General features: G+C 48.9%; 2 protein-coding genes and 1 long non-coding RNA gene across 6 annotated transcripts; 1 reads left to right on the forward strand and 2 right to left on the reverse strand.

Annotated features, from left to right (window-relative positions):
- Positions 1–759: 759 nt before the first annotated feature.
- Positions 760–10,813, reverse strand: LOC133488584 (angiopoietin-related protein 1-like). 4 transcript variants are annotated; one of them, XM_061796606.1, is made up of 5 exons: positions 10,658–10,813; positions 7,594–8,435; positions 5,008–5,201; positions 3,314–3,584; positions 760–2,669 (listed from the first exon to the last, which is right to left on the reverse strand). In XM_061796606.1, the coding sequence occupies exons 2-5, from the start codon at positions 8,396–8,398 to the stop codon at positions 2,479–2,481; spliced, it is 1,461 nt and encodes a 486-aa protein (XP_061652590.1). In that variant the 5' UTR covers positions 8,399–8,435; positions 10,658–10,813; the 3' UTR covers positions 760–2,478. The 4 variants fall into 4 exon arrangements, with proteins under 4 accessions (XP_061652590.1, XP_061652593.1, XP_061652592.1 ...); XM_061796609.1 differs by lacking the exon at positions 10,658–10,813 and adding an exon at positions 10,014–10,634; XM_061796608.1 differs by lacking the exon at positions 10,658–10,813 and adding an exon at positions 9,879–10,013.
- Positions 10,814–11,119: 306 nt separating this feature from the next.
- LOC133488585 (uncharacterized) lies at positions 11,120–14,332 on the forward strand. Its single transcript, XR_009791693.1, has 3 exons — positions 11,120–12,763; positions 13,456–13,753; positions 13,838–14,332. It is a non-coding gene; the product is annotated as an uncharacterized LOC133488585 (long non-coding RNA).
- Positions 14,333–19,002: 4,670 nt separating this feature from the next.
- Positions 19,003–26,433, reverse strand: LOC133488593 (leucine-rich repeat-containing protein 52-like). The gene is made up of 2 exons (XM_061796635.1): positions 24,956–26,433; positions 19,003–21,278 (listed from the first exon to the last, which is right to left on the reverse strand). The coding sequence occupies exons 1-2, from the start codon at positions 25,599–25,601 to the stop codon at positions 20,992–20,994; spliced, it is 933 nt and encodes a 310-aa protein (XP_061652619.1). The 5' UTR covers positions 25,602–26,433; the 3' UTR covers positions 19,003–20,991.
- Between the last annotated feature and the right edge of the window lie 789 nt (positions 26,434–27,222).

A 27,222-nucleotide genomic window follows, 5' to 3' on the forward strand; every position in this document is an offset into this window, starting at 1 on the left:
AGCAAAGCCCTGTTCAACAAATCTCCTTTTCGCAAGCTCAGCACTCGCCTCCGTGTTTCACGGCAACACGGAAAATGACTTGTACAAACTCGGGAGTGGAAAGTGCATCGGTCTGTGGCGGACTGAGCCTTCCCAGATCCTTTCAAATGATTATCCATTTTAAACAAGCGTCTGTTCAACTTTAAATCGAAAGGGCATATAGGAAGAAACATTCTCCGGCGCTTTAACTGCTTCACGGCGGGCATAAATGAGTCACGGCGCTTATTTCCAGTCCAAACAGCTTCACATCCTGTCTGTTGATGACACAAACTTCGCATTTGTGAGCCGGCGAGTGTCACTTTTGCAATACGGCATGCAACCGTGAAGATCTTCTCCGACGAGACTTCCCGGGCGATGCGATTTTGGGGCTGAAATGTTGGACTTGAGTCAACACTGAAGTTTCAACTGAGTGAGCACCCCACGCCAGCGGGGACCGAGGACCGTCGCTTTTCCAAATGGCTTCATTGGGAGGCCCTTGCACAGCTGGACAATCACCAGGACCGGAATTGTTTATCTACGCCCTCATTGCAGCTCCACTTTTGGGGGGAAACCCAAACCCCTCAAAGGAGTCCACATCCTTTTCGATGCCACAATTTCAATAGTTTACTTTTCATTCAAACTATGTGAATGTAAAATCGGTTTGACTAAAAGAGGAATAATAAGAAAACTCTCCATTATGATCTAAAATCGCAGTTAAACACAAATGACTCATTCCAAATCTTAAGTTAAGGTGAATTTTAATACGGTGAGTGGAATCTTTGAGCTGCAAATGACACAAGAAAAGAAAAGGTGAATATATTTGAAAAGTATATTTACTTCTTAAAGTCTTTCCTCAAACTGGACGTGTCACTTCCAGCCGGGAAAATACCGTTTGAAACAAACCCAAATCTCTAACAGGTTCGAAATGTGTTTCTCTCATTTTTGCAACGGTGTGACGGATACGTCAACCAAATGTCATCAATTATTGTGGTTATGAGTCATACGTGAACTGATGAATTGCTCTTTTCCAGTTACCCACCAAAATGTGTTAGCACTCTCAATGAAATGGGATTGTGCAATATCCGCATTGTGTCAAATGTGTTCCTGCAACAACGAGGATCACGCAAGCGCAACTCTGCATTTCGATAACGTCAAATATAGAATGCTCCGGATCGTCGCTCTGACAACTTTCTTTCCAGGAAGACAATCTGTTTCTTTCACTGGATTTCATGTAACCGTTGATCTATAAGTTTGGAATGTCAACATGCACTCAAATGGCAGAATGGCACAGTGGTGATCCTTTGCTGTGGACCGCTAAGTTATGAAGTCGCACGTTGTGCCCGCTCTCTAACCCAAAGTAGCTTTGAATTCCAATTTGACCCGACCCGTGTAACGTGAAGGTCAAAAAGCCAAACGGCAATAAGGCAGCTCAAACACTCCTCTCCTCAAAGAACCATTCCAACTCGACTTTCATATCAGCGCTTACTGCGTACACCGACCCGTGAATGAGTTGATGGAAGGGAACATACGGTTCAAGCGGTTTTGTGTGGAAAGAATGTAAATAAATGTCTGTATGGATTTAAAAGGGGGCGAGCGGGAATAACTTTCCATCCGAATCCATCCCCAGACGGCCCCTGCTCCTTTTCTCGCGCCGTCATGTCTGGCTTGGTGAAAAGGGCTTCTCGTTATTTTCTCGTTAAGTGCCTATAACTCTTCAAACGCTGCAAAACAACAGCAAATTCCACAGTTGCTGCTCTGGGTGTCGTACCAAAATCAAAGGTTGAGTGAGTGAAACAAGCAACACATGTCCATATGTGAAAACGCACGCACACACACAATGATTGCTATACATCCTTTCCCTCAGGACACCGGGCCCTTTTCACTGTTCTGATAAGTTAATTGTACATATAAATTAGAGTTTCTGCCCAAAGTAGTTAAACACATCGCACAAAGGTCATTTGAAGTGTCAAGAGAAAAATGAAAGGGCTTGATTTCGGAGGGGGCGAGTCGAAAAAAGAAAGCTGTAAAGATCAATTTTCCAGTTTCCAGGAAGCACGGCACAAGTCAAATACCCCAAAATGTGTGTTTCCTTCAGATGTTTCTCATGGCGGTGAGGTAGGAAGAGCTGCGTTAAGATTGGAAGCCTGGCAGCTCCTGCTTGGGGGGAGCAGGAATAAGGAAAACCCCCAAATTAGACAGACGTGTTGCATAACTTTGATTTAACTGCACCTGCAGTTCTTCGTTTTCCTTCACCAATGAATATATATATATATAGATATATATATAATTATTGGTTAAAGTAACAATACATCTTATAAATACGTCCCCAAACTCCCAATTTGTTTCGATAATGATATGCATGTACATATAAACAGAAGAGTCCTAACTGTAAAAGGACGGACTGTTGATCGCCGTTGGGTTAACGGCACACTTTCAAATGAGCTTCCAGTTGGGAGCGCCTCATCCGTCTATGGGCCGAATCATCAGGCGGACCGACTTCATGGAGTAGAAGCCGCCGCCGTAGTCAGCCCAGAAGATGCCATCCTGGAATTTGCTTCTGTAGACGCCGCCGCTGTACCACACGCCGTTGAGATTGGCTTGGCCGCAAGCGTTGTACCACCAGCCTCCTTTGTGGAAATGGGCGCAGTTACCTGCAATGGGAGCTCGCCGTCACAAATGGGGCACGGAGCGTCGTGTGGCAATAGTCGCCTTTTATTGATTTGCTCTCGTGTAGATGTTATGATTGGAGAAAATAGGATTTGGAATTATTCCAAAAAAGAAAAGGAAAAGAGCTCAAATAGAGGACCACGGCTTTCTAAGCAGCCTCAATTGGCAACCGAATGCGCCAATTGATCTTATTTCCCGTGAAAACGTCTTACTTTAAGATACAAGATCTTATTTTAAGAATCTTATCAAGTCAATTCATATGAGTACCTTTTTCCCACTGACTTTAGGGGCAAAATTGCGGACTTTTGTCGACTTGTTTTGAGAAGGTCCTTTTTTCCAGGTTTACATTATTGAAGAGGAAACGCTACAAAATGCTACGTGGCGCATTTCCGTGTGTTGCAACAGGAAAAAGTGCTGCTGAGAGTGCAAAGAAAACGTCGCACCGCCACTTAAATGAGACGCGATCGTCAGATGTCAGGCAACAATAGTTCCGACCACCTTTATTATGATCTGTCTTTTATCAGTGTTCTGCCCTCATGTGACTTGCCAGCGGTTTCAGGTGCCGCCTCGGCCAGGGCCTTACGTGTTATTCTCGAATGAAGATTAAGATGTGCCGTTTCGTACATACCCGAGAACGCGTCCTTGTCCCGATCCAGAGTCGTGAACTGTTTGCCGTTGTGGCCGCTGAGGGAGTCGCCGGCGTTGCCTCGATAGGTGCCCAAGCGTAGGCGGTAGCCCTCGCTCTCAGGCTCCAGGTGGAAGCTACTGTACTGAGCGTACACCTTCTTGTCCATCCAGTCCTCCAGCTCCACCTGCAGCTTGTAGTCGCCCTGACGTCCCAGCTTGTAAATGCCTTCCAGACCCAGCCAGTACTCCCCGTCGGTGTTGCCGAAGCCGCTCTGAGTGAGTGACAGGGAGATTCAAATCAAGGTTTGGATGAGAAAATCCTGCTTACGGTCTGGGCGACTGGTTAGAGCGTCCGCCTCACGGTTCTGAGGTCCGGGGTTCAATCCCCGGCCCCGCCTGTGTGGAGTTTGCATGTTCTCCGGTTCCCTCCCACGTCGCAAAAACATGCGTGGTAGGTTGATTGAAGACTCTAAATTGCCCGTAGGTGTGAATGGGAGTGCCGATGGTTGTTTGTTTGTATGTGCCCTGCGATTGGCTGGCGACCGGTTCAGGGCGTACCCCGCCTCCTGCCCGATGATAGCCGGGGTAGGCTCCGGCACGCCCGCCACCCGCGACAGAAAATGGATGGATGGATGGATGGATGGTTTATGGTTTGTTCTGGAGTAGTTCAGACACACAAAGAACGAGTTAGGGATCAGAAGGAATCCATGGGAATACAATATTTGTTTGATGACTTATCGCATAGATCTTTTTTTGCATCACTTCTTTTTAAAATACGGCACATTTTGTGTAACCTAAAAAGATGGAAAATCATTGTAACTCAGAATTTGTAAGTCATTTGTGTGCCACAGCGAGTGAGGTTTGGAGCTGATTTGTCCGGGATTATTGCTGCATAGCAGAAGAAGAAGAAGCCAATTGGAATTGGAATTGGAGATTGCCTCCCGGCCCATCCATTGTGCTAACGAAACACGCTGTCTGCAGCGCTTTTCTGGCTATGACACACGAACACCGGCTGCAGTCTTTTCATTTTGATGTGTGCGATTAATAAACACCCTTTGGAAAAGAAACGCCAGCCCTCAGAATGTCGAACACCATGGATCCGGTCAATCCCAGTCCCAAATGGGAAGACTGGCTCGTCCGTTTGCGTGAAGCCAGCATTTGATGAACGATGGGGAGTTTTAAGTTTGACCCCTCCTCTCTTGGACCGCGTGTGTGCGCGCGCGCGCGTGTGCGCGTCCTCGTCGTGGCTTTGTGGGAGAGCAAGGAGGCCAATCAGCGTCAAAGAGAGCAAATATTCTCCTGCTGAATGGGCCGAGCGAGGCTCGCAGCAGTCATATGCTCCACCTATTCCTCGCGGAACTTCGACGAGGGGGCCAATATGCGGCGGTATGCGCTAAGCCAAGCAGCCATCCGTCCAGGAAGGCCCTGCAGTCGTCGCGGTTTTGGAAAGAAGCCCCTACAGATTGAGCTGCGGAACATACCTTTCCAGTAGGCCAGCTAAAGTTTCATCATGGAAATCTCAAAGTAAAAAGCCCGGGATGAATAACACCGCTGACGCAGCATTACATTTTACAATGAAAATACAAGAATTCTGAACTATAGGAACGAGCCGACACAAGCGTCCTGCGGGCAGCGCCGTTATCTCGGGCCGAAGCACTCGGAGCTTGTGGAAACGCCGAACGTCGTTGCAATCACCTTGTAATTCTCCCAGTTCCTGAAGAAGTTAACAGAGCCGTCTTTCCTGCTCAGAATCACAGTCCAGCCTCCGTTGTCCATATCCTGCTCACACCAGACCTGCAGGGATGTCTCCGCCTCGTCCGGTTTGATCAGGTACATGCCGCTGGCGACGTGGCCGGCCTCTTGCGCTTCCAGACAGTCGCGGAACGGACCTGTAGGGCGAGAACAGCCCAAATCTTAAAGGGTTAGCACCAAAAGGTCGACATCCATCCATCCATCCGTCCGTCTGTCTATCTATCCATCTATCTATCTATCTATCTATCTATCTATCTATCTATCTATCTATCTATCTATCTATCTATCTATCTATCTATCTATCTATCTATCTATCTATCTATCTATCTATCTATCTATCTATCTATCTATCTATCCATCCATCCATCCATCCATCCATCCAAATAGCTAGCTACGGCCGAAATCCTCGCAGTTCTTTCAAAATCGAACCATCAATATTTCATCATCGGCGAGGCTTGAAAACGATGTTTTTAAGAATCGGCGACTGGTTAGCACATCTGCCTCACAGTCCTGAGGACCGGGGTTCAAACCCCGGCCCCGCCTGTGTGGAGTTCGCATGCGTCTCCGTAGGTTTTCTTTCTCCGGGCACTCTGGTTTCCTCCCACGTCCCCCCAAAAAAGCGTGCGTGTAGGTTTATAGAAGACTCAGTTGCCCGCAGGTGTGAATGTGAACGTGTGTGCGAACGGTTGTTTGTTTCGATGCGCCCTGCGATTGGCTGCCGACCGGTTCGGGGTCGGCCTCCGGCACGCCCGCGACCTGCGTGAGGAGAAAGCGGTACAGAAAAGGGATGGCCACATAGTGCGTGCATATGCTTTCTAGCCGCTGCTGCTTCGATTGCATGTTTATATAAGAACACGATGTTCCAATTAGCGTCAAGCTTTCGCACTGGGACACAAAAGCTGACAAAAGGGGACTTCATTTGGAAGCCCAATATTTCCCTTGTCCCGATTCCCATAGCCGCCTCGGCCTGACGTGCGGCCGGCGCGGAATCGGCTGTCGCCTGTGATTGGCCGGGGACCGGCCTCGGGTGTATTCTGTCCCAAATCAGCTATTGTGATCCCGAGCAGGAGGAAGTGATTGGGAAGTTCATCCCTTGTCATGTAAAACCTATTGGGAGATGAAACGAGTTGGCATTTTTCAAGCTTTATGGCAAGTTTGCTTCCGGCAGAGGCGTCCGTCTTCCGTACGTATAACAGACTGAAATACTATACTATATTTCTCTGGAAGAAACGTAAACAAGATGTGAGTTTAGGCTACTGTGAATTAGGCGGAGTATCGTTTGTTCATCTGCTCAGCTCAAGCAGCTATGACAGCGCATGTTTTTGCGTTGGATGATCTGCTCATTTTGGAGAACTACGTAGAATCATTTCCAAGTTCCTCCAATAGTTCCTCCTGCTGCACCGCCGAACAAGCTTTTTTTTGTTTTCAGTACTCGGTAAGACGCTTTCGATGTCGTTATTAATGCCAAAACCTCCTTTTGTTGACATCTGTTCAGGCAAACTTAACTCTCACAGCCCGACAGAGTCACTGGAAACGTAATCGTCAAGGTCTGCCCGGCGACAGGTCTGAGAGGAAAGAGGGGCTAATTAGGTCGCTCTATTAATGAGTGCCCCTCATTCCTTGGATGCAGTTTGTCTGCTTTTCGTCAGGATAATAATTCCTGTAGCTCGGGATTTTCACTTACAATGCATAATGTGTGTTACAGTCAACAGGAAAGAAGATCCAATCCAAATAATGATATAATAGCAAGATAAAGTTAGAGTCTAGTCCCCCCCCCCCCCCCCCTTTTTGGATGAAATATTAAGCACCGGGTTTGGTATCCCAGAGGCACTTAGTGGTTTGAGTCCATCGTACCAGTCTGGGTTTGCTCCATGTCTGCAATGCAATGGAAAAGGATCGTTTCCATATACAGCTGCACAGAAACCTTACACACTTTATTATTCTTGGCCGAGGGTGAGCTAAATGTGCGAGAAATTTCTGTTGATGAGCAAAATCGGGCCGGTGAGGTTTTTAAGTCCCCAGGCTCACTTGAGACACGGCAGCATTTTGATTTCCACGCATTTCTGTTGAGCGAGTGGTCGGACTGCGGCGGAAGTTGCAGATCTTTGACCTTTGGACCACCTGCGGCTGAACTCGAAGCGAGTGTGCATCATTTTGCTACGGTTGACCGGCAAAGCGGTGAATGAATAAATCTATAGGAATGTTGATGTATGCGCAATAAGGGTCACTCGCAATGCTAAAGAACAAAGACGTCATTGAGAAGCTTTCCTGAATCTCCATCTTTTCTCCTGATCCTCACCAGAATGTAAAAGCTCGTTGGACCGTGCCCAAGCGTTACCAGGTTTCGTGGAAATGGATTTCGTATGTTTTCTGTTTTGTGTGTCCCAAAGTGTATTGTTTGCTTAAGGTCCTTGAAAACTACAAAAGCAGTGGTGCCCTCAGACTTGTGCACTGTTCCGTGTTATTACTTTTTGGAGGTAATTCTCATGATTTGGGCCAGAAATGGCCCGACAGTGTCAACTAACTCACCTTCGGCGCTAAAGTTTGTTTGAGGAGGTTTCTGGACTTCCAGGGTGCCGCCGGTTGGCGACGGCCCAGAGCGAGAGCCCCTTTCGCGGGCAAAGCGTCCGCTATTATCCCCTCGTATCTCATTGGTGAAACGCGGCACATTGACGGGAATGTTCTCGGGCACCACGTGCGCCATCGGAGGGCTCAGCGGCGGCGGCTCTCGCCTGCGGTCCTCCATCTTCATACAGCTCTCCTCCAGAGCTCCGATCACCACCGACTGGTTGTTCACCATCGCCGAGAGGGCGGCGTATTTGGCCTCCAGCTCCTTGTAGCGCGAGGACAGCCGCAGCGACTCAGCGGTGGCGTTCAGGATGCGCGTCTCCAGCTGAGCCAGCTCCAGTGAGTTGTCCCTCTTCCTGATGATTTCGTGCAGCAGCTGCATGTAGAGCTGGGTCACCCTGGAATTCATGTTCCTGCTCTCTTTCCTCAGCAGCTTCATCTCATTCACCAGGTTCCCGTCCACATCCACCACCAGCTTCACTGTCTCCATTTCCCGCCTTTGCTTCGACAGAAGGTCGCTCACCGCGGCCACGTCGAGGCGAGTCACTCGGTCTTCGTCAGGGACGGGACCTCTGGCCGCGCAGATGGGGCCTGTGATCTTCTGCTCGGGAACCAGGAAGGTGTAGGAGCACCTGGTGTTTTTTTCTCCATTGGCCTCCGCCGCTCTCCGTGGCCGCGCGGCGAAGGGCTTCTCGATGACGGCTTCACCGTTGCTCCAGAGCGACAGACCAAACAAAGTAATCAAGCTCCACATTCCAGGTCCCATTCTGTCGCTCTCGATTTATCACCAGAAACAAAGATTCCTGTGAAGGCGAAGAGAAGTAAAAAACATTGTGCTCAGAAGATTTATGAACTTATCGTGAGGAAATTCCACCCGGACGCTCACATGTTTCTAATACGAGTGTCGCTGTTTGCTATTTGTAACCTTCTCCTAGATATTCAAGTTGTTTCCTTTCCTCCGACGGCCTCATATTTTCCGAAACCAACTGGACACTTTCCAAACGCTGCTAATTAGTAACGGAGCTCTACGCGACCAGTTGTTTTCCGCTCGCACAGTTAACATAAAAAGTGTTTTTTTGTCAGCAAACATCTTGCAGTTAAGCACTAATGACCGCACAGCAATGCAACATTTGACGCAAAGGCAGTCATTGCGAAAGTCAAACTCGAGCTCAGTACGGCAAAGACTTCAGTCTAAGGAATCGGAAACGCGGGCCCTCTGCTTCACTTGCGGTTGCGTTCGAGACGTGTCACGCACCCGCCACAATTGTCCATATTCGCATTATATTTTCGCTGCGGTTGTCTTCAATTGGAGCCCTTGCCCCATCGGTGTCAGGTGTCTGCCGATCGGCCACGGACCTCTCGCGCTCACCTGCGCTGGTTTGCGATGGGAATAATAATAATAATAATAATAATAAAGCTCGGTCTGGTGTGGATTCACAGAGCAAAAAGGGATACGTTTGTTGGGCTACTCGGACTCCTTTTCATGTGTTGTCCCTTCTTGGCTACGACTAATGACGGACAAATGTGAGTTTGTGTGACAAAATGGAGGAAATTGATGGGTTTCAGAAGCGGCAGGGGGAGGAGGGATGACTGATTTATGAGAGCTGCGTTATTGAGTCAACTTTTGGCAGGAGCGTGTGTGTTCTTTGGTTCTTATTGGTTTTGACAGGATATCAAGTGGAGAAGAAGCGGGTGCCGTTCAACGATGTGAAAGTAAAAGATGTTTCCCTCCTTCAATAAGCCGGGCTATCCGAGCCGATTCGTCCGGTGTCCGTACGGCCGAGGCGATAAAGCGAAGGCGTTGGAGAAACAAGGAGTCATGGTAAATGCTCAAAAAGAAGAAATACATGAGCTGAGGGCAAAGACGGACGGTTCGGTCGGACCGTTCCCCGCGGTCGCCTCTTGATTTGTACTTGTTCTGATGAGTCTGCAGCACGGTTAATGGCAGAGATCCCAACGCGTCGCAGAAGCTCAAAGTGCTGCTCGGGCAGAATAATACTCACTGGAAAAATATGCTCTGCTTCATGTCAACGTTTGTGCGTGCTTGAAATCACATCAGAGGGAAATATGCGTGTGTACGCAGGCCTACATACATTTTAAGCAAGTCCCTGTGGCTGTCATATATGCTAAACAGCAATCTGCTTGTTCCCGTCTGACGGGAAAGGAAAAGACACTTTCTGGGAAATGGGCCGTGCGTCAGAGCTCAGAGACGCCAGTCGCTCGCTCGGTCACTTCGTTTCACCCACATGCAGGCGACCTTTCGCCGTCTTCCCGCAATCGTCGCCGGCTGTCTGCAGTTGGCCCGTCGCCGAGCTCCTGATATGAATTTCGGCGGCGGGAGCGACAGCGTCTACACAGAGGATCTCGTCGGCACGCCTGACCTGCGCAGCCTCCTCGCTGTCGATCGCGACCGCGAGGCCTTCCTTCGTGGAGCCGGCCGGGCTGCTGCGCGAGGAGATTTTTGGGTCGTTGTTGTTGTATCCTTCCTTTCTGGCTGCTCGATATCAATCAGTCATTGCAAATACACATGCCGAACTTTACAGGAGTGCCTCCTCCTCCTCCTCCTTCTCCTCCTTCTCCTTCTTCTTCTTCTTCTTCTTCTTCTTCTGACCACTGGCTGACTCGGTTGAGCGCGGATGTTGATCACCCAAAGTCCATTCCAGCGAACATGCACGGCACGACATACGACTTTCAGGAGAATCCCGTTTTTCACATCAAAGTGTCTCGAGGTTACTGACTGTGCCAATTGTTTTCGCTCGGAACAGATGGATCTAATCGGAGTCTGTCCGGGTCCCGAGGGACGACATATGAGCTTTGTACATTTTGTTTATGATGAGGAGCGCCACAAGCAGACATGCAGGAAGAATGTCCAACATAAATATAAAGATGGCTCCTTGAGCAGACAGCTCCCGAGACTCCTGACCTTTGAATGACTCGGTTCACAGCGGCGACTGAGGATGTCGGCGCTTCGTGTCAACGGATTCTTTGCATGTATCGGAGGCCTCATTCCAGAATGACCTCTTACCTCTCTCGGCCGTCAGCGGTCAGGTAGATGCCGGTCGAAGGATCTTAGTTGCGCGGCGTTGTCATATCTCCGTGCGCTCTCATCGAGAACGAAGGCCCGCTCACAGCTGCGGCACGACGCGGCCCGGCCCGCTAGGAGAACGCGAGAGGGTGGTCCATGTGGCAAAAAGAGGGAGGCTGACGCTTTGCTTTCCTCGCCGCTTGCGGCAAAGAGGAGGCTCGGCCCTGCCTTCTTGCGCTGATGTCATCTCCAGTTTTGGAGAGAAGGAGCCACTCCTCCTTCGAAAAAGTTTGCCCACAATTCGAAAAAAGTGAATGAAGAATTGTGTTGGCTACGAGTGTGTGAGTGGAGAAAAGTCACATGGAAAAAATCGTTTTACCCCAGTTCACTGGATTTCTACTGCTATTTCTCCTTTTTTGCAGGATTCTGACAGTCCGGTAGCTTGAGGATGATCATCAGAGGTCTGTTTTGAATTTGTTCTCGCCATGAATGGCACGTGAGCGCATCCTGTGGCGGCGCAAAATGCAACCGGCAGCTGTGTTTATGTGCTCGTGAGGACAATGTGTGGCGGGATTCAGGCAAGAAGAACGCCCCGTGAGCTCAAAGTTCAATGCTGAAACGAGGAGGAGGCTCAGGCTTTGATGCATGGGGAGATATACTTCATCATGCGGGAGGACAGCTTTGCTTATGATATTCAGGACGGGATGTTTGGATTTTTGGAGCGTGAGCGCTTTGTCCGTGACCCACAAAGGGGATATGTTTGTATTAAGCGACTGAACGTGATTCATGTGGGATATATTGCAAATAAATGTGTGTGTTTATCTTGACATTTTACCATACGCATAGGAGAAACACGAACGTCTGTGGAAACGGCGGACACCCAGCAGACTTCTTATTCGGCAGTTCGTCGAGATTCAATACGAGAGCCGGGGCGGAAATTCGACCTTCGGCAATCCGTATGCCAGTCGGTCGCAGGGCACAGCCGGGCGGAGCGCACCCGCACCTACGGACAATTTGGAGTGGTCAATGAAGCGAAGGTTAGAAAGCATCTTTTGCCAGTGGAATGGAAGCTGCAGGCGGGGAGAGACTCACGCAAGCACAGGAAGAATTTGCAAACGCCACACAGGAAATCCTGAGCTGAGATTGCAGCCCACAACCTCACAACAATGTTCACCTGTCAATTATAATGTGTGTTGCATTCCTTTTTCATTCCTTTCGCTCTATATAATTGGCACATTGAGCTTTTGTAAATACTACAATAAATCAACAGTAGCATCAATTTGACAAATGCATTCAACATGTCATTGTTCCATTCGATTGAATCCGAATCCGAATCCGAATCCGAATCCTCTTTATTGCCAAGTATGTCCAAAAAACACACGAGGAATTTGTCTCCGGTCGTCGGAGCCGCTCCAGTACGACAATAGGCGGCCATTTTGACAGTCAATACTTGGGAGAACTGAAAACATAAACACGAACCACGGCGAGTCACTGAGCCTCGCGCAAGAGGGAAGAAGCGGAAAGGCGTCACGTGATAATCCCGATGTTTTGGCGACCTTTTTCGCTGCATGAGAGGCTCATTTATTGATACAGGGCTCGTATTAGATCTCACTGAAGATTTTGTATTTTTTTTTTTTTAAATTCATTTACATGATTTTTGTTGATTCCCTGTTTATGCACGACATTTGAATAATATTGGAGTAAATTTCAATACTGATTTAGAAGTTGAACTGCTTAGCCCCTCCCCCCCGAAACAACGTGTCGGCATTGTCGACTTCAGCCTCGTGGCGGTGAAAGTCGTGATTGATGTCGTCCGTGTTGGTGTTGTTGGCAGCAGGCCGGAAAGATTGCATCCAAGTGCTAAAAGAGTCTGAAACCACCGAACGACGTCGCCCACGTAAGGAAGACGTGCCTTGTGAGAACATTTATGGACACTTTTTATTATGATGCAGCACAATCATTGGGAGGAAAGGAGAAAATGTTGAGAAGTAGTCGTGCGAGGCCCTGAGAAGGTACACAGGCAGAAAGTGTTTCACCCGAGAGGCCCTCTTCCATCGCTGCAATTTGACAACCGACTCTCACAAACCACAAGCGGAAATGCTGGAGGTGATGTAGTCCCCTTCATTCCCAAACGGACCCCTCCAAGTCGACTCTTTGTGAACGCAGACCGACATTTCATTTGAGGCCGCCTTGATTATTAGCAGGGAAAGCCAGCTACGATTTTTATTGACACTTTTTTCAAAATTGTCACATGCTATACCCGATATTTACAGCTAGCCAGGGACTGAGCCAATTGGCCTTGGCAACGTCCGCTGGTATTGTTGCAGTAATGTAGAATGCCATTACATCATCCTGAGAGCTAATCTTGTCACGAAAATATTAAGATAGATGAGTGGCAAAATAGCAACCAAACCAAACTTTGTGGATGGGCGGCACAAACGCTGAGCAAAAAAAAAAAAAAATTGCCAATCCAAGATTTTGTAATCACTTTCTGCTGTCATTATCTTTTGCGGCTCAGTGGTGCAGTAACTAACCAGATCCAGCAGGAGGTGCTGCACCTTCTGCTGGACGTGCAGTTTTTCGGATTGTTCGGTCATGGTGGAGGTCTGCACTCTATGTAATGCTCCTCTAGTTATCTTTGTACATTTATTTTCTCACCTTGGAGTTTCAGTGCAGCAACTATCTGTCTATCTGTCTGTGAAAGTTGACCGTCTACTACCCTCACATCCATACCTGCGGACAGTCCAAAGTGAGAAAACAATTGCCCGTTTCTGATCTGGCTGTCGCATGTGTTGCAGCTGGTGCCGAGGGCCACGCAGAGCCACCCCGCCTGCCTGCACGGCCACCCGGCGGCCGCCGCGTGCGTCTTCGATCTCGCCGCGCGCAGGAGCAGGACCAGGGCCGAGGCCATGTCGCTACGCCTGCTCTGCGCTCCTGCTGCACACCATGAAGACCTTACACCGACATACGCAGGTGTCGCTCTCTGTGTCCGTCCGTCCCTCCGTCCATCCATCCATCCGTCTACAACATCGACCTTGCGATTGCAGGATTGATTCAAAATGTTGTCATTCAAAGAAGAGCAAGTAACTTCATAAAGTCTGTGACACGCTTTCATCCAAATACTGCACCCCAAGGTTCAAGAATTATGACACATTTTACACATCCCCTTTCCTGTCCCAGTTAAAATGAGCCTATTTTATCGTGGTCGAGAACGTGACTGCTCAGCCAATGACGACTTTTTGTTATCACGATGCCTCGGGGCGACCGGAGCGGCTTCGGTTTGAAGGAGCAGAGCCCAAGAGCGTGAGGGGAAAAAAACTTCACCGAACGATCAAGTGTGTGCCGGTTAGCTAATATTCATCTGCGCATCCAACAAAACTCATTGCAGCTCTACTTATCTTTGGCCTTTGACGTGATTGACAGGAGCGTCCTACCAGTTGGATCCACGGCGATGTGAAGTGACGATAGCGTTGCGGACAGTCGCTCGGAAGGGAATCTGCATCTGCATCGTCGCGTCACGGGCTGAGAAACTACGTGGCGCGGCAATTTGGATCCAATTCACAGCAGTTCACTCACAGACACATTTTCAGATATGTGCAGCTGAAAATCAAAGATTCTCTTGGTTGTGTCATCTCGTGGGCAGCCACTCCAGGGACGCAACCATTCAGCCATTAAAGTCACGTTTCCATTTTGAAAGTGATGATGTCATTGCCTGATTTGAGCTTCTGCTGGCCGGTCTCATTTTTCTATATTGATATGTCAGACAGAATGTGATGATTATGATGTTTTTTTTTTTTTTTTTACCCATGTGAAGGTAAAGCATGTCAGGACAAACTCAAGGCCTGGGGCCCAGATCCGGCCCGCCACATCATTTTATGTGGCCCGTGAAAGCAAATCATGTGCATCAACGTCCAGAATTCTTGCACAAATATTTGAAAGTGTTTTTTGTACTAAATAATGTTCAAATATGTTCATTCGTATTTCACATATGTACTGAGGCACCATAGAGCCAATATTACATGGCAAACACGAGAAAAAGTTGATCTGGTCAAATATGGCACCTTGAAGAAAACTTTGTGGAATCTTGGGGCGTCCACTTTTTTAGGATGAGATTCGGTCATTTCCTTGGATATTTGAGAATCGTTGATTCGTTTGCCTTCAAAGTTACGGTTTCAACGATGTCACTTCGTCTAAATACACGAGGCCCTGAAAAAGCAGAGCAGGTCCGCGCTTGGGAAACCTCTTCAATGAAAGTCAAAGTGTCCGCCTATTCACACCGATGGCGGCCATCCTACTCTCGGTCTACAAGAATTGTCTTGTGGCACTCCGCAGTCACCGTATCCTCCAGGACGTCCTCTCCCCTTTGACACAGCAGTTTATTATTAGACATTTGCGCTCATGCGTACACAGTAGCCCAGCCCAGATAATCCGTGCGATCTTTGGCTAAGATGTTCAAAGCGCAGGAGATGTCTCTCAAAGATTGCGCTGGTGTATTTGTGTTCCCCGTGCGTGCCGTGATCGCGCCTCAGCTATTTAGCAGCCACGCGGCCACGAGGATCCCACGCCGCCGCCGATGGCCGTCGCCGTCTTCTCCATTCCGCCGGGCCAAGGTCACGACATTAGCGCGCAGTAGGAAAACAGGGAACAGCGCCTGTCGCTTGCTCCCACCTGCTCGGAGCGCTTGAAGCGACAGTACATCGGCTTTCAATCATCCCAGCTCAATTGAAGGATAAAAGAAGAGCTCATTCTGTTCATGCGGAGAAGTGGATCGTTACAATCGTATTTTCAAAAGATTTTCGGAGCCCTTTTTTGGTTTTGTTTTGCAGTTATCGCAGAGCTTGGCGCGGACGTCTTTATAATGAAAGTATGTGTGCTGGCTTAACTGCACATGCAGTGAATATAAAACAAGTTCACACACCTCAGTTGTTGAGAACAAGATATATCAGTCATTTCAAACATTTTGGTTTTCCACCGTTGCTCTGACCTTTGACCTGGACTACTCGATTCCCCCAAAAATCGAGAGGAGAAGTAATATAAACTGAACTCATGTGGTTGCACAAGTGTGCACACCCTCTTATAAATGGGATGTGGCTGTGTTCAGAATTAAGCAGTCACATTCAAACTCTCCCAAACATGGAAAATATGCCAATAAAACTAACGGTCGAACTTATTGGCTCTTACTTCGAACGTGTTTTTATGTCTCAAAAGTATTTTTTTGTCAAAAGGGCTCCTGGAGACAAATTCCTCGTGTGTTTTTGACATCCTTTTACTTTGACATTTTCTGCATAATGTTTACATACAAATGAAGATGATTCTGATTCTGATTCTGATTCTGATTCTGATGAACAGGGGCTGCTTTTCTTTCGCTGCAACTGAAACCTTAGACGAGGTGGAGGGAATTCTGAACAGTTCAAATAAAAGTCAAGCTTCTGCTCGAAAGCAGCGACACAAATGTCAGGAAGAGCCTACTTAAACATCTGAACTTTATTCGGGGTCAGTCAGAGGCACTTTGTGCGGTGGCAGGCGTGTGCCGACTCGCATTTAACGGCAGTTCGAATGCGTTTGGTCCCTTCTGAACACAGCCTTAGATGCAGTTGTAAGGTGTGCACACTTTTGCAGCCACGCTATTTCCGTTTTTTACTTCCCCTCTCGAAAATCACAAATATTTTGGACTTGTAAATGTTATTCCGTCGGTGACATTAAGTGTTTGCAAAGGATCTATCTCGGTCTCCTCTTTTTATATCACAAAAAGCTGGCATTTGAACAGGGGTGTGTGGACTTTGTCACGCAAGTGTATTTGTACTTCTCTCCTTCCTTGCATCTGTTTCTCTGGCCTACTGCGTCAACACATGCTGCCGCTGCCACATGCGCTCGTCCTTCTCCGCTTACCGTTGCTCTGCTATCCGATCTGGATTTTGGTCAAACTCGCCCCTCCGCTTCGCCGTCGTCCTTGTTCTCCGTCGTTATTGCCCGCCTTCTATGACTCTTACGGCGTCGTTCGCCCAGCAGAAAAAGATGAGCCGAGCCGTCTTTCTTTGTCGTGTCAGCGATTGTCTTGCCACGATTCTTGCGCAGCTGTCGGCTACGGCGCGGCGGAGGGCCACGTTCGGAGCGGTCGACTCCGCTCTCGAGTTTGCCCTGAGAGCTTTGCGGAACCCGACGGATGAAATGCCCGTAGCGGCCCGCAACTTTATTGAGCGCGGCGGCTTGGAACTGTCCGAGGAAGTTCCGGAGACTACAAACTAGAACAAAGGAAACGTGAGCGGAAATGACTGTTGCTCGCTCGCTCCCAATGCTCGCTGGAAATGCACGTGGAGGAAAACGTATTTTCTGAAGCGAAATGGGCCCGAACACGCCACAAATCTGCTTCCCAAATTCTTGGGAAATTGAAGCCATTTATTCCTCAACTCCTCTGAGTTTGGCAGGTGACGCAAAGTTGAAGCTTTATTTCTTCTTATTACATTGACTCATTTAGCTCGGTAGCTCAAATGCTAGCCGTGGCTCACGATGTCTTTACGTTTAGGTCATTGTGTCCCCTTTTTGCCACCCGCTTCAAACATGCCAACTCGCAGGTGTGCAGCTGCGGGCCCTTGATTCTGTCATGACTCAGAACGCTAGCTTTCGTGTTGCTGGATGAACTGACTTCAGCTTTCCTCGTGCGTGTCTTTTCTCCTTCTCGGCCTCGGGGCCTTCCGCGCCAGCGTGAGATAGAACCGCATTCATTTGAGGCCTATTTCAGAGGTGGGCGGCCGTGGGTGACCGCAAACATCTCTCACGCGCCCTTTCTCGCTCCGTCCTCCTCTCGGCTTCATATTACCGCCGGATGCCGGAGCGGGAAGGCGTGACGGAACTTCCCAAGGCTCCGGCCGCGCGTCCCCGCACGCACGGCATCGTCAGAGGACTCTCGGAGAGTATATGGAATGATTTCCTACATTCCATATACGAGTATGGTCAGGAATTGTTTTGCCGCAAACCACATTGACCCACACTAGATGGCTTATTATTCTGACAAAACATTCGCGTATTTGTTCCACTCACCAATTCATAAGAAAACACCTATTTGGACAAAACCATCTACGGCATAGCTCCTGATAGTTTGTGTCCTTTTTGTCCAATTTCCTCTCCAAGTGCAAAGGTCATATCTGTTATTGGAATCCATTGAGCCGATCACATCGACCTGTACGAACGAGCCACATTTATTGGACGAATAATAACAATGAGGTGGAAAGTGATTCCGAGGGCCTTCTCAGGGGTCTGCCTGTGTGGAACTGCTTGTTCACCCGCTGTTTGCATGGATTTTCTCTGGGTATTCATTTTTCATTCTCAAGACACGCATGTTCCAGTAGCAGGAATAATCATCGACGCTGAATTGTCCGTAGGTGTGAAGGATTTGCTTCCCATTCGCTCACGTTGCGAGCGTGTGTGTAGATGACGCCGCCGGCAAGCGACACGGCCACGAGTCCGCCTTGAGTTAAGTACGTCTGCAAGAAGGCCGCAGAAGCAGAAACAACTTTGTCTTCGCCAAAAGTCGCATTTTCAAAAGGATTCATGTATTTCTGTATTGTAGTAGTTAGTTTGCACTGGTGTCGAACCCATCCTATCATACGGGCCCCTGTTTAATATTATGCTACCCTTTCGTCTCTAATCCAATGATTTTATATTTAATCCTATTTCATTAGAAATGTCCTGCTAGTCATGGTTTCTTTTGACAATTCTACTGCCTCGGAGTCGAAACGGGGTGTATTTCGAAGTTCCAAACGGGGGTTCGTGACTCGACGGACACGAGAGCACCAGAATAGCGGAAAGCCATTTTGTTCCATCAATCATCGAAACAGGGCAAGACATCATTGGTGACACACCTCTCGCGTTGGATCATGTGCCTCATTGAAATAGGACTTTTCAAAGACAAAATATTCCCTTAGAATCATTTGATGTTATGCATTTCCCCCTTCAAGTGGAGGCCCAACACATTTTTGGGGGCTCTGTTTTTCTGTTTGTCACATTTGATTGGTTTGGTTGTGTGCTTATTTTGACTAAATACGTTTGCGCTGAGGTTGTCAAAATGGTAGAATTTCGAATATTGGTGGACGTTACCGTTTTTCTTTTTTTCTCTCTTTTTGGGGGGGGTTACCAACCCGCAAAACGCTTATTAGCAGTCTGTGCCCGCTTATTCGCAACATTTTTGGGCTTAAAAACGTTTTTTTATTTTGATTTGTATTTTTTTCCCAATGCGGTCCGAGCGGGCATCCGATTTTCCGCAGCTTTTCGCTATTCAGAGTCCAGCGGGAGTCCGCTGCTGTATATCCAGCCAGTGAGCTTTGTGAGTGGCAGAAATAAAGAACAACTACACGTACACATTTATCGAACAAAAAACAGGCGGGGTCATGCAAAAATGGCAGCAAAATGTGAGCTTCTCGTTTCCATCCAGTTACAGTTACACTGAGTATGAATGAGGAAGAGCAGAGACGCATTTATTCATGAGTTTCACCTTCATGCTGAGGAAATATCACAATAATGGCACCAGAGAGACGTGAATATGAAGTGTTATTTATATATCGAATGCCGCTGAGAGTGTTCCAGGGAGCTTCCTGTAGTGCGCCTGAAGGTCTCACACCATGGAGATGAAACCTTTCCGAAAATGGTGGCCGAGTAATCACCTTCATCGCAGTTGTTGTTTTTTTGTCCATCAAGTACAAAACTGGCATCCAACGTTGTCCCCGTAATCATCGAAGAGCAGCACCGTGAAGTTCATTGACCTGGTACGCTGGTCTTTTCCATTCTCGCTTTCTGCGTATCGGTGTCACCTTGCAGCCTTTTTTTTCACCATGTTGCACAAGAATTGGATGTCCAAGAAACTTGCCTCGCGGCTAGCACCAACACACACCAGCGCTGCCGTGCAGATCAGCTCAATCAGCAAACGCCTTTCATTATAGTCGTGATGAATAAATGATATTTGTTGTGTCATAAAAAAGAACTGCCTTCAGTGGTGGCGTGTTATAGCAAACCGTACTGTATTAGCCATTCATTTTTCTACCTCATCTCAAATTTCAGGAGCCGATCAGGAGGTCGAGGGTCTACATAGAAGATGAAGTTTGCCCACAAGCTCTAACGCAGCAATGAAAGCATTTTACCATGATACAAATGACTTTTAAAGGGAAATATGCAGTTTCAAACGGCTAGCAATATTTGAATGTAGCCTCATTTCGGTGCCCGCCCCCGCCGAAAGAAAGGGCCTGTTCGTGCCGCTCTTCTGGCCGCCTTACCGTGCGACCTTACGTGAAATGTTAGCAGTTTTGGGGGAACGTTCCGTCGATTAAAAATAGGAGAGGCCATCAGCTTAGCTGACGACGTACGAGGTGGTTTTCCAAGCTCGGCCGTGCGACTGTCCACGTATGGGACGCACGCCAGCGTTACAGATCTTTCCCCTCGATTTGAAGTAGACAGCTGTCCAATTCCATCGAGCCAAGAAACTAGAATCTTCTTCTCCATTTGCGAGAGGCCGCGTGTGTCCTCGCGAGACGCCTTATGCACGGTGGGCATGTGCAAATGATTGACAGACTATTCGGCCACGCCGCTCTCTGATCGGAATCAGAATCATCTTTATTTGCCAAATATGTCAAGAACACACGAGGAATTTGTCTCGGGTCGTCGGAGCCGCTCTCGTGAGACAACAGACGGCCGTTTGACACAAATGACTTTTGACAAAATTGGCTATTCTTGTTTGCCAATTACAGTAAAACATGTAATCAGAGACATTAGATGGGGCCAGATTTTGCAACAGATGATTTTAATCATATTCTCCTGTCATGTCCAACTCCAAATTGTACCTTGAATACAACATTGCGTGTCATCGAGCAAATTTGCTCATCTCAGTTTTTGTCACCGGATTCTACTGCTTTTGGGCCCTTGACACTTTTACATTTTACCAACTTATTTGTTACCTTGAGTTACGTAGAAACGGTACACATAGTTACACAGAAGTCAAAGTTTTAGCCCTCTGGTGTAATTGACGTCCGCTGTACGTTTCTGTTTGCGAGGTAGTGGGCCATCGATCAAACGTTATCAATGTTCTCCTAACAATTGCCGTTGCCGTCGATTCGCGCGTCAAGTCACTCGCACTTTGCTGGAAGAGACTCGGCTTCACTCGCAGTTCACTGACCACGTGCCAGCCCAACAGAGGCACGGACAAGTAACTCGGTCACCGTGCACGCCGCGGTGCGTTTGGAGCCGGTTCGTCCTCTCAGATGCAGAAGGACATCCAGGAGGTCCACGGAGGGAGGCACTGCGAGAATGCAACGTAGCCACGGTGAAGCGGAGCTCCTAACAAAGCGTTCTCAGGGTCGCTCCCGGCCCGTCCCCCCCGCCTCCCCGTCCTCTTCCTCGTCCAGTTCCGGCCGCTCGTCTTTCTTCTTGACGTAGCGCTCGTAGCGCACCATGACGACCCCCGTGACCCAGGCCGACACGGTGCCCGCGGCGAAGATGACAAAGCCGATGATGACGAAGAAAAGATAGTCCCAGGAACCTAGAGTGTGGTGGCACGACGTCCGTAATTGGACGGCCGCCTCGCCGAGACGACGGCCCCGCAGGTCGTCCGGGGAACCGCACACGGTCTGGCCCTCATCTGTCACATACACAGGAAACCGTCATCACACAGCGGAATTGGAGGTGATTTGACCAGATTGGATGTGGCCAGCATGTTTCTGTCGTGGCTAAATACATTCGGCGGCAGGCGGCGGCACGTTTGCTACGTGGGCTCTTCGGCCGCGACTTACCGTATATACCTGACTTAACTCGCCGCCGCGGTCGTGTTGCATTTATAGAAAACTTCAGTATGATACCAAAATGCGACACAGAAGCACACAACGGTGACACGCAAGTCATCTGGAAACGCTTCCGAATCAGTATTTATCTGCTAACATGACACAAAAACAAAAAACACTGAAACCAAATGCATCAGTCTCGCATTCTTGCATTAAGGAGCGCAAATAGCTCAAGACGTGCTTTGCTAGTCGACTTTGCTCTGACCAAACAATTAGCGTGTTGACCTTATGAAGGGAATTGGAAGTCTGATCGGTAAACAAACAGTCCCGTTGCTAATATAGTTGAAGTTAAACTTATTGATTGTGAAGGCTGAAATCGGAATGTATGTAAGTAAATGTCAGCGAGTGCTTCGGAGAATTCCCCGCTGGCCTCGACGGCCGAAATGTTCGAAACGCCTCTCGGGATGACACGCTGCCGTTCCATATGCGCTGAAACTACTAGCATAAATGCTAAAGATGTGTTCAATGAACATCGTAAAGGCAGATGAGATTCGATTAGCGGTCAGAACGTCGTGGCCGGTGGGTGTATGTTAACCACGGAATCATTTCGCCATTGGAAACGAGAAACTTCCTTCTCGGCTAATCGGCACCGTCTGAAGTTTGCAGCACGCAGCATCGTGACTTTCGGCGCACTTTGATCGCGGCCTATTTTCCAACCGTTGCAAAGACGTCAGAGGAAAGACATGCAGTCTTTCTTTGGCAGAATATTGTTTGCTTCTCTCTGTTCTCGCGAAGCATCAATTGCATCGCAGAGGCCTTCGAGTTCAACCCAAGAGCTCGATAAATAATTCCAAGGGTTACGTATTGTTTTGGCGAGCTCCGCCTATCGCGCCGAGGCGACGCTACCTTCTTCTGACCGCGAGCTTCCCGCGTAACCCAATCTCGACTTTGCGCGCCATTAAATGACTACCGAGAAAAGCCACGCTGAGCTTGAATTATTCAGATGCCCTTTCTTCTTCACAGGCGTGCGTGCGTGTCTGAGCGTCACACCGGAGAATAAAAGGGGGAAACGAACCGCGAGCTTTCAAAAAGCCAACAGCTAATTCGGAAAAAAAAAGTCCATTTTCAAAGGGCTGACAGTCAATTTGAAGCACATCTGTTCGGCTCCGCAGCGCCTCACGAGAGAAGCGTCTTTGGGGGGGAAAAAAGAATCATCCTTTTCTTTCAGTCAGCATGAAACGGCCAAAAGACGCAATTTACAAAAGAATTAGTTCATTGGAGGGAATTGCCAACATGGAGGAGTGATCCAAAGGACCGCTTGGAGACCCCAGCTCTCATTTGAGCGCGTTGGCTTTCCGTGATGGCGGACAGACTTCAAATTGGACTCGAGGAACCATTGTTTCTTTCTTTCAAAATTGTCTTAAGGCATGATAATTCGACAGCTGTCACAAGAGCTCACCTGGAGCATACCTCGAAAATCCAACGCTACGAAGGCCTGGAAACTGGAAATTGTCCTTACGTACGAACGTTCGCGTTTGTCCGCAATTGACCGGCAACCGGCAAAGTCGGCCGGCATCGGCTGCAGCTCACCTGCCACCCGAATGGGCGCACGCAAATTCTCGCTCACTCTCACAGGAAGCGTGTGACTTGTCCAACTGAATATTCCCAAACATTCCTGAACTCAGCCTTCCGCAGAAATCGATTTTCAGCCATTTGTAATCATAAGTGGGAAGCCGAGTGACGTTTGACAGCCGTCTCATTGTTTGAATGTATCAGTACGCGTGTATGACGCTCAAGGCTCGCTTAAAACAGTGAAGCGCTTCAACGTTGCCACTTGATGAAGGTTTTGGGAACGGTGACATGGATGACTATGATATGGATTCTTTCTATTTCCGAATGCAAACCAAATGGGCGCACGGTCCAGAAGATGAGGATGACGACGAGGAGGATGATTTTCCGGTTGTTTTTTCGCCAATGCCCACGGAGCTCGGCACGTCGCCTTCCCATCGCCCAAGTCTGTCCTGGCACTTTCCCAACATCCGCGCACGTGTCTGACGGCTAAGAAGGAAATCCTTCTGGCTCCAGACCATCGCCCCCTCCCCGAAAATAAAAACCCAAAGTGCCATCAAAACGCGAGGGCATCCTCGCTCTGCTCTATTTCTAGACGCCCCTCTTATGTAACAGCTGCTAATCTAAGCAAGCTTTCGCTCTCTTTCTCTCTCTCTCTCTCTCTCTTGCCGCGTTGCGTGCAGCCGGCGAGACACGACGCGGCACAGGTGTCTCCAAAATAGGCGCTTGACGTGCTCTTTCAAAATCGGCTAAAGTGACAGAAGCGTCCTCCTCCTCCTCCTCCTCCTCCCAAGTGAAGTTAGGCAAAAGGCAGTGCACGCGTGCGCGCGCGCGCGCGAGATGGAAGCAGGGGATGCCTTTTCAGCCACAGCGAGCATGGCGGCGGATGCTTCGTAACGCCGCCATGCGTCGCACTATAAATAGCAGCTGCCCTTTTGCACACTCACGCATCCGCAAATATCCAAATGAGACACCTTTGATGGGGAACAAGACGATCATACTTTGAACATTGGCTTTCATTCTTTGGTTTATTTCTAAGCAAATCCACTTCGACTCTGGGTGGGCTGATGTGATTTTCATGAAGCCCTCAGATGATTTGGTCAGGAACAAAGTGAGACACGATATCGGGTTTTCCCTCGTCAAACACATTTCCAGAAGATAAAACAAGAGGTCAACTTTCACAATCTAATGGACTGAAATCCAAGAGCTGCATCAGAAAAAAGGAAGAGAGAGGAAAAAAAAGATGCCTGGCCAATAATACGGGAGATAGCTACCAAATGATCTAGTAGATAATAATAATAATAATAATAATAATAATATCTTCGTGTCAGGGAGCTAATCATCGGCGGTCTCTGCTATTTCTGTGACAAGGACGCGCACCATCCGAAGCGTTTCTGCATTTTACGCCAGTCCACAGCAATTCCGTCTTGGTCCAGCTTTTGTATTTGGACAAAACATTCGGCTCACCTGCACAATCCAAACAAACACAACAAAAAGTAAGGAATGCTTTTGTTTGCTCGATTGGTTTTTGATTGCGAGCCCTTTTCTCGGCAATACTTTTCTGCTACTGTTGGAAAGCCTGTTTATTTTCCTTTGAAATGTTGCCGCGTTCGTTTTGGACGTTTGTCGGCGGGAATGTCGTCCCGGCTTATTTGGACCAGAGTCGGAATTGTGTCGCCAGCGGTGGGACGGGCAGCGCCCGGGAAAAGGCTCTGCTGACTGCTGCAGCCAAAGAGGAACATCAATCTCACTGGAAAAGCCACACTGGACGTCATTGGACGCAATGAGCAATCAGCCCAGCCCAGCCCCCCCCCCTTTGCACGCCACTGCATTGAGCGGGTAAAGAGGGAATACTCGGAGCGGTTTGGGGCTGAAAAAAGTGGTATGGAACGTCCCCTCAACATGATGGCGACGACAGCATCCGATAACTACAGCCCTCGTGAGTAAAAAGAACAAAAGGGAGTGCGACCTTGAAACTTGAAGGCCTCCAAGCGGACCCACAGGCCGAGCTCCTCGCTGGCGCACTGGCAGCTCCAAGGGTTCCCGCTGAGGCCCAGCGAGCGCAGGGCGGGCAGCGAGATCAGGGAGCTGACGTTCAGCGACGTCAAGTTGTTCCGGCTCACGTCCAGCACCTGCAGGGCCAGGTTCTCCGCAAAGGCGTCCCGGTGGATCTCGGACAGGAAGGGGTTGTCCGTCAGCCGCAGCATGACCAGAGCGTCCAGCGGCCCGAAGGTCCTGTCCTCGATCCGAGTCAGGATGTTGAAGGAGAGGTCGAGGTAGGCCAACTTCCTGAGATTCCCGAAAGTGGACTGGGAGATCTCCGTCAAGGAGTTGTTGCTGCAGTCCAGGTACACCAGATCCGACAGGTAGTTGAGCGCGAGCGGAGGCAGCTCCGCCACGAAGTTGTCCGAGATGAGGAGCTGCCGAGTGGCCAGCGGCAAGTCCGCGGGGAAGCTGCGCAGGTGCCGCCCGGCGCATTGAACCGCCAGCTGCTCGTCGCACACGCAGCGGTCCGGGCAGCCCGGCGACAGCGGCTGGGACGCGGTCGCCCCCGCCGCGAGGAGGAGGAGGAGGAGCCGCGGATGATGCGCGCTCGGCTGCGGGGCGAGACGCATGACACCGCCGACGGCTTCATGCAGCCCGCTCGGAAAGACCCACGCGCGCTCACATTCTTCGATGTTGCTCTCTCGCGCGACGCTTCAGCTGGTTCCGATGCCGAGCCGGCGCGCGTCATGCCGCCTGCGCGCTCACGACGTCATGTGTGGCGCTGGTCAGGGGAGGGCGCGAGGGTTCAACCGGAGCGAGAACATTCGGCGTCATCCGCCGCGCGCACGTGCGCGCCGGATTGTCGACGACACACGCAAGATCGTTGTGCCTCACAAACCAGTTGACGGTCAAGCTGAACGACGTTCAACAACAACACCAATCGTAATCGTAAGAATCACAAGAAGACGTGCTGTCATTCGCAACATTTCAGTGAATTGCTCCCCAAATCATATTCGTTTATCACAATCGATCTTTGCCAGAAGAAGTTGTCTCCTTTGTGTTGTCAGGGAGAACGATGAACCCTTCAAACGGGACGTCCAGGTGACATTAAGGGATACGGTCGATTCATGGACAAGAGCGCCACCTTGTGGACAGCAACAACAAAAAAGAAAAAGAAAAAGAAAAAGAAAAGAAAAGCAACAACAACACACCAAATATGGTGTATCCTCCTCACGATAAGTACAGCTAACCCTACGGCCAGAAGAACGGTGAAACGCAGACGCCCGGAAATCCACCACACCCGTTTAAGGAATTAGTAGGTCAACTGCGTTCGTGGCTGTTACTCTGAACTAACCTCAGTAAAATCGAGGCATTGCAGCTGCACAAATGAATATTAATGCTTCAGAGAATACAGCAATTACTGTACAAAATTATTAACATTCGCTGCCATTGACGGCTTTAGAAGTCAAATACGCATGTTAAGTGGGAGGGCTGGCAGGGATGAAGATATTTTTCTTAGCACTGACATTCCAACAATGCTGGAATGGGGGGGGGGGGGGGGGGGGGGAGCGGAATACATGAACCGGCGTTACGTATTCAGAATACCCAAAAAAAGTATCACTGTAATCCGATACAGTCTCACACACACAATAAATAACTGAATCAGATTAGAGGTACATTTATAACAATAATGTGGATTATTTCCGACCTTGCCACGGGGAGAGAGCGAGGCCGGCCGTTTGTTGATTGGAGCCCTCGCCTACTTTCAAACCGGTGAGCCGAGCATGAAGCAACCTTTTCAGAAGTTAGCAGCGCAACGAGCGGCTCGACGGTCACAAAAGAGCTCAATGGAAAGCAGGCACATTTCGTTTGTTGTTGTCCGAGGCCAAATTTGCCAGGCCACCGGACGGACGTGTTGTCTTCCCAAACGCGACCGGTTTCAAAGCGAAACGAGGGGAAACGGACGTGACTGTTTCACTCACATATTCACAGGAGGGTTTCTTCCTTTTTTCCTTTCCATTTCCAAAGAAAACTGTACGCTTTCAAAGTCATCCCGACTGCTGGCGCGGCTAATATGGAGCAGCTAGCATCGCAGCTGCTTGGAAGTAAATACTTCACTATCATCCACTGCTGTACTTTCAATTTAAACACTGTACTGCATTGCCAACGACCAGCTGGGAATTGAAAAAAATCCAATAAAATCCAGTCATGACGTCACATATCGTTTACAAATGACGTGCGTGTGTGTCC

The sequence above is a fragment of the Phyllopteryx taeniolatus genome, chromosome 14 (assembly GCF_024500385.1).
Source record: "Phyllopteryx taeniolatus isolate TA_2022b chromosome 14, UOR_Ptae_1.2, whole genome shotgun sequence".
Classification (NCBI taxonomy): domain Eukaryota; kingdom Metazoa; phylum Chordata; class Actinopteri; order Syngnathiformes; family Syngnathidae; genus Phyllopteryx; species Phyllopteryx taeniolatus.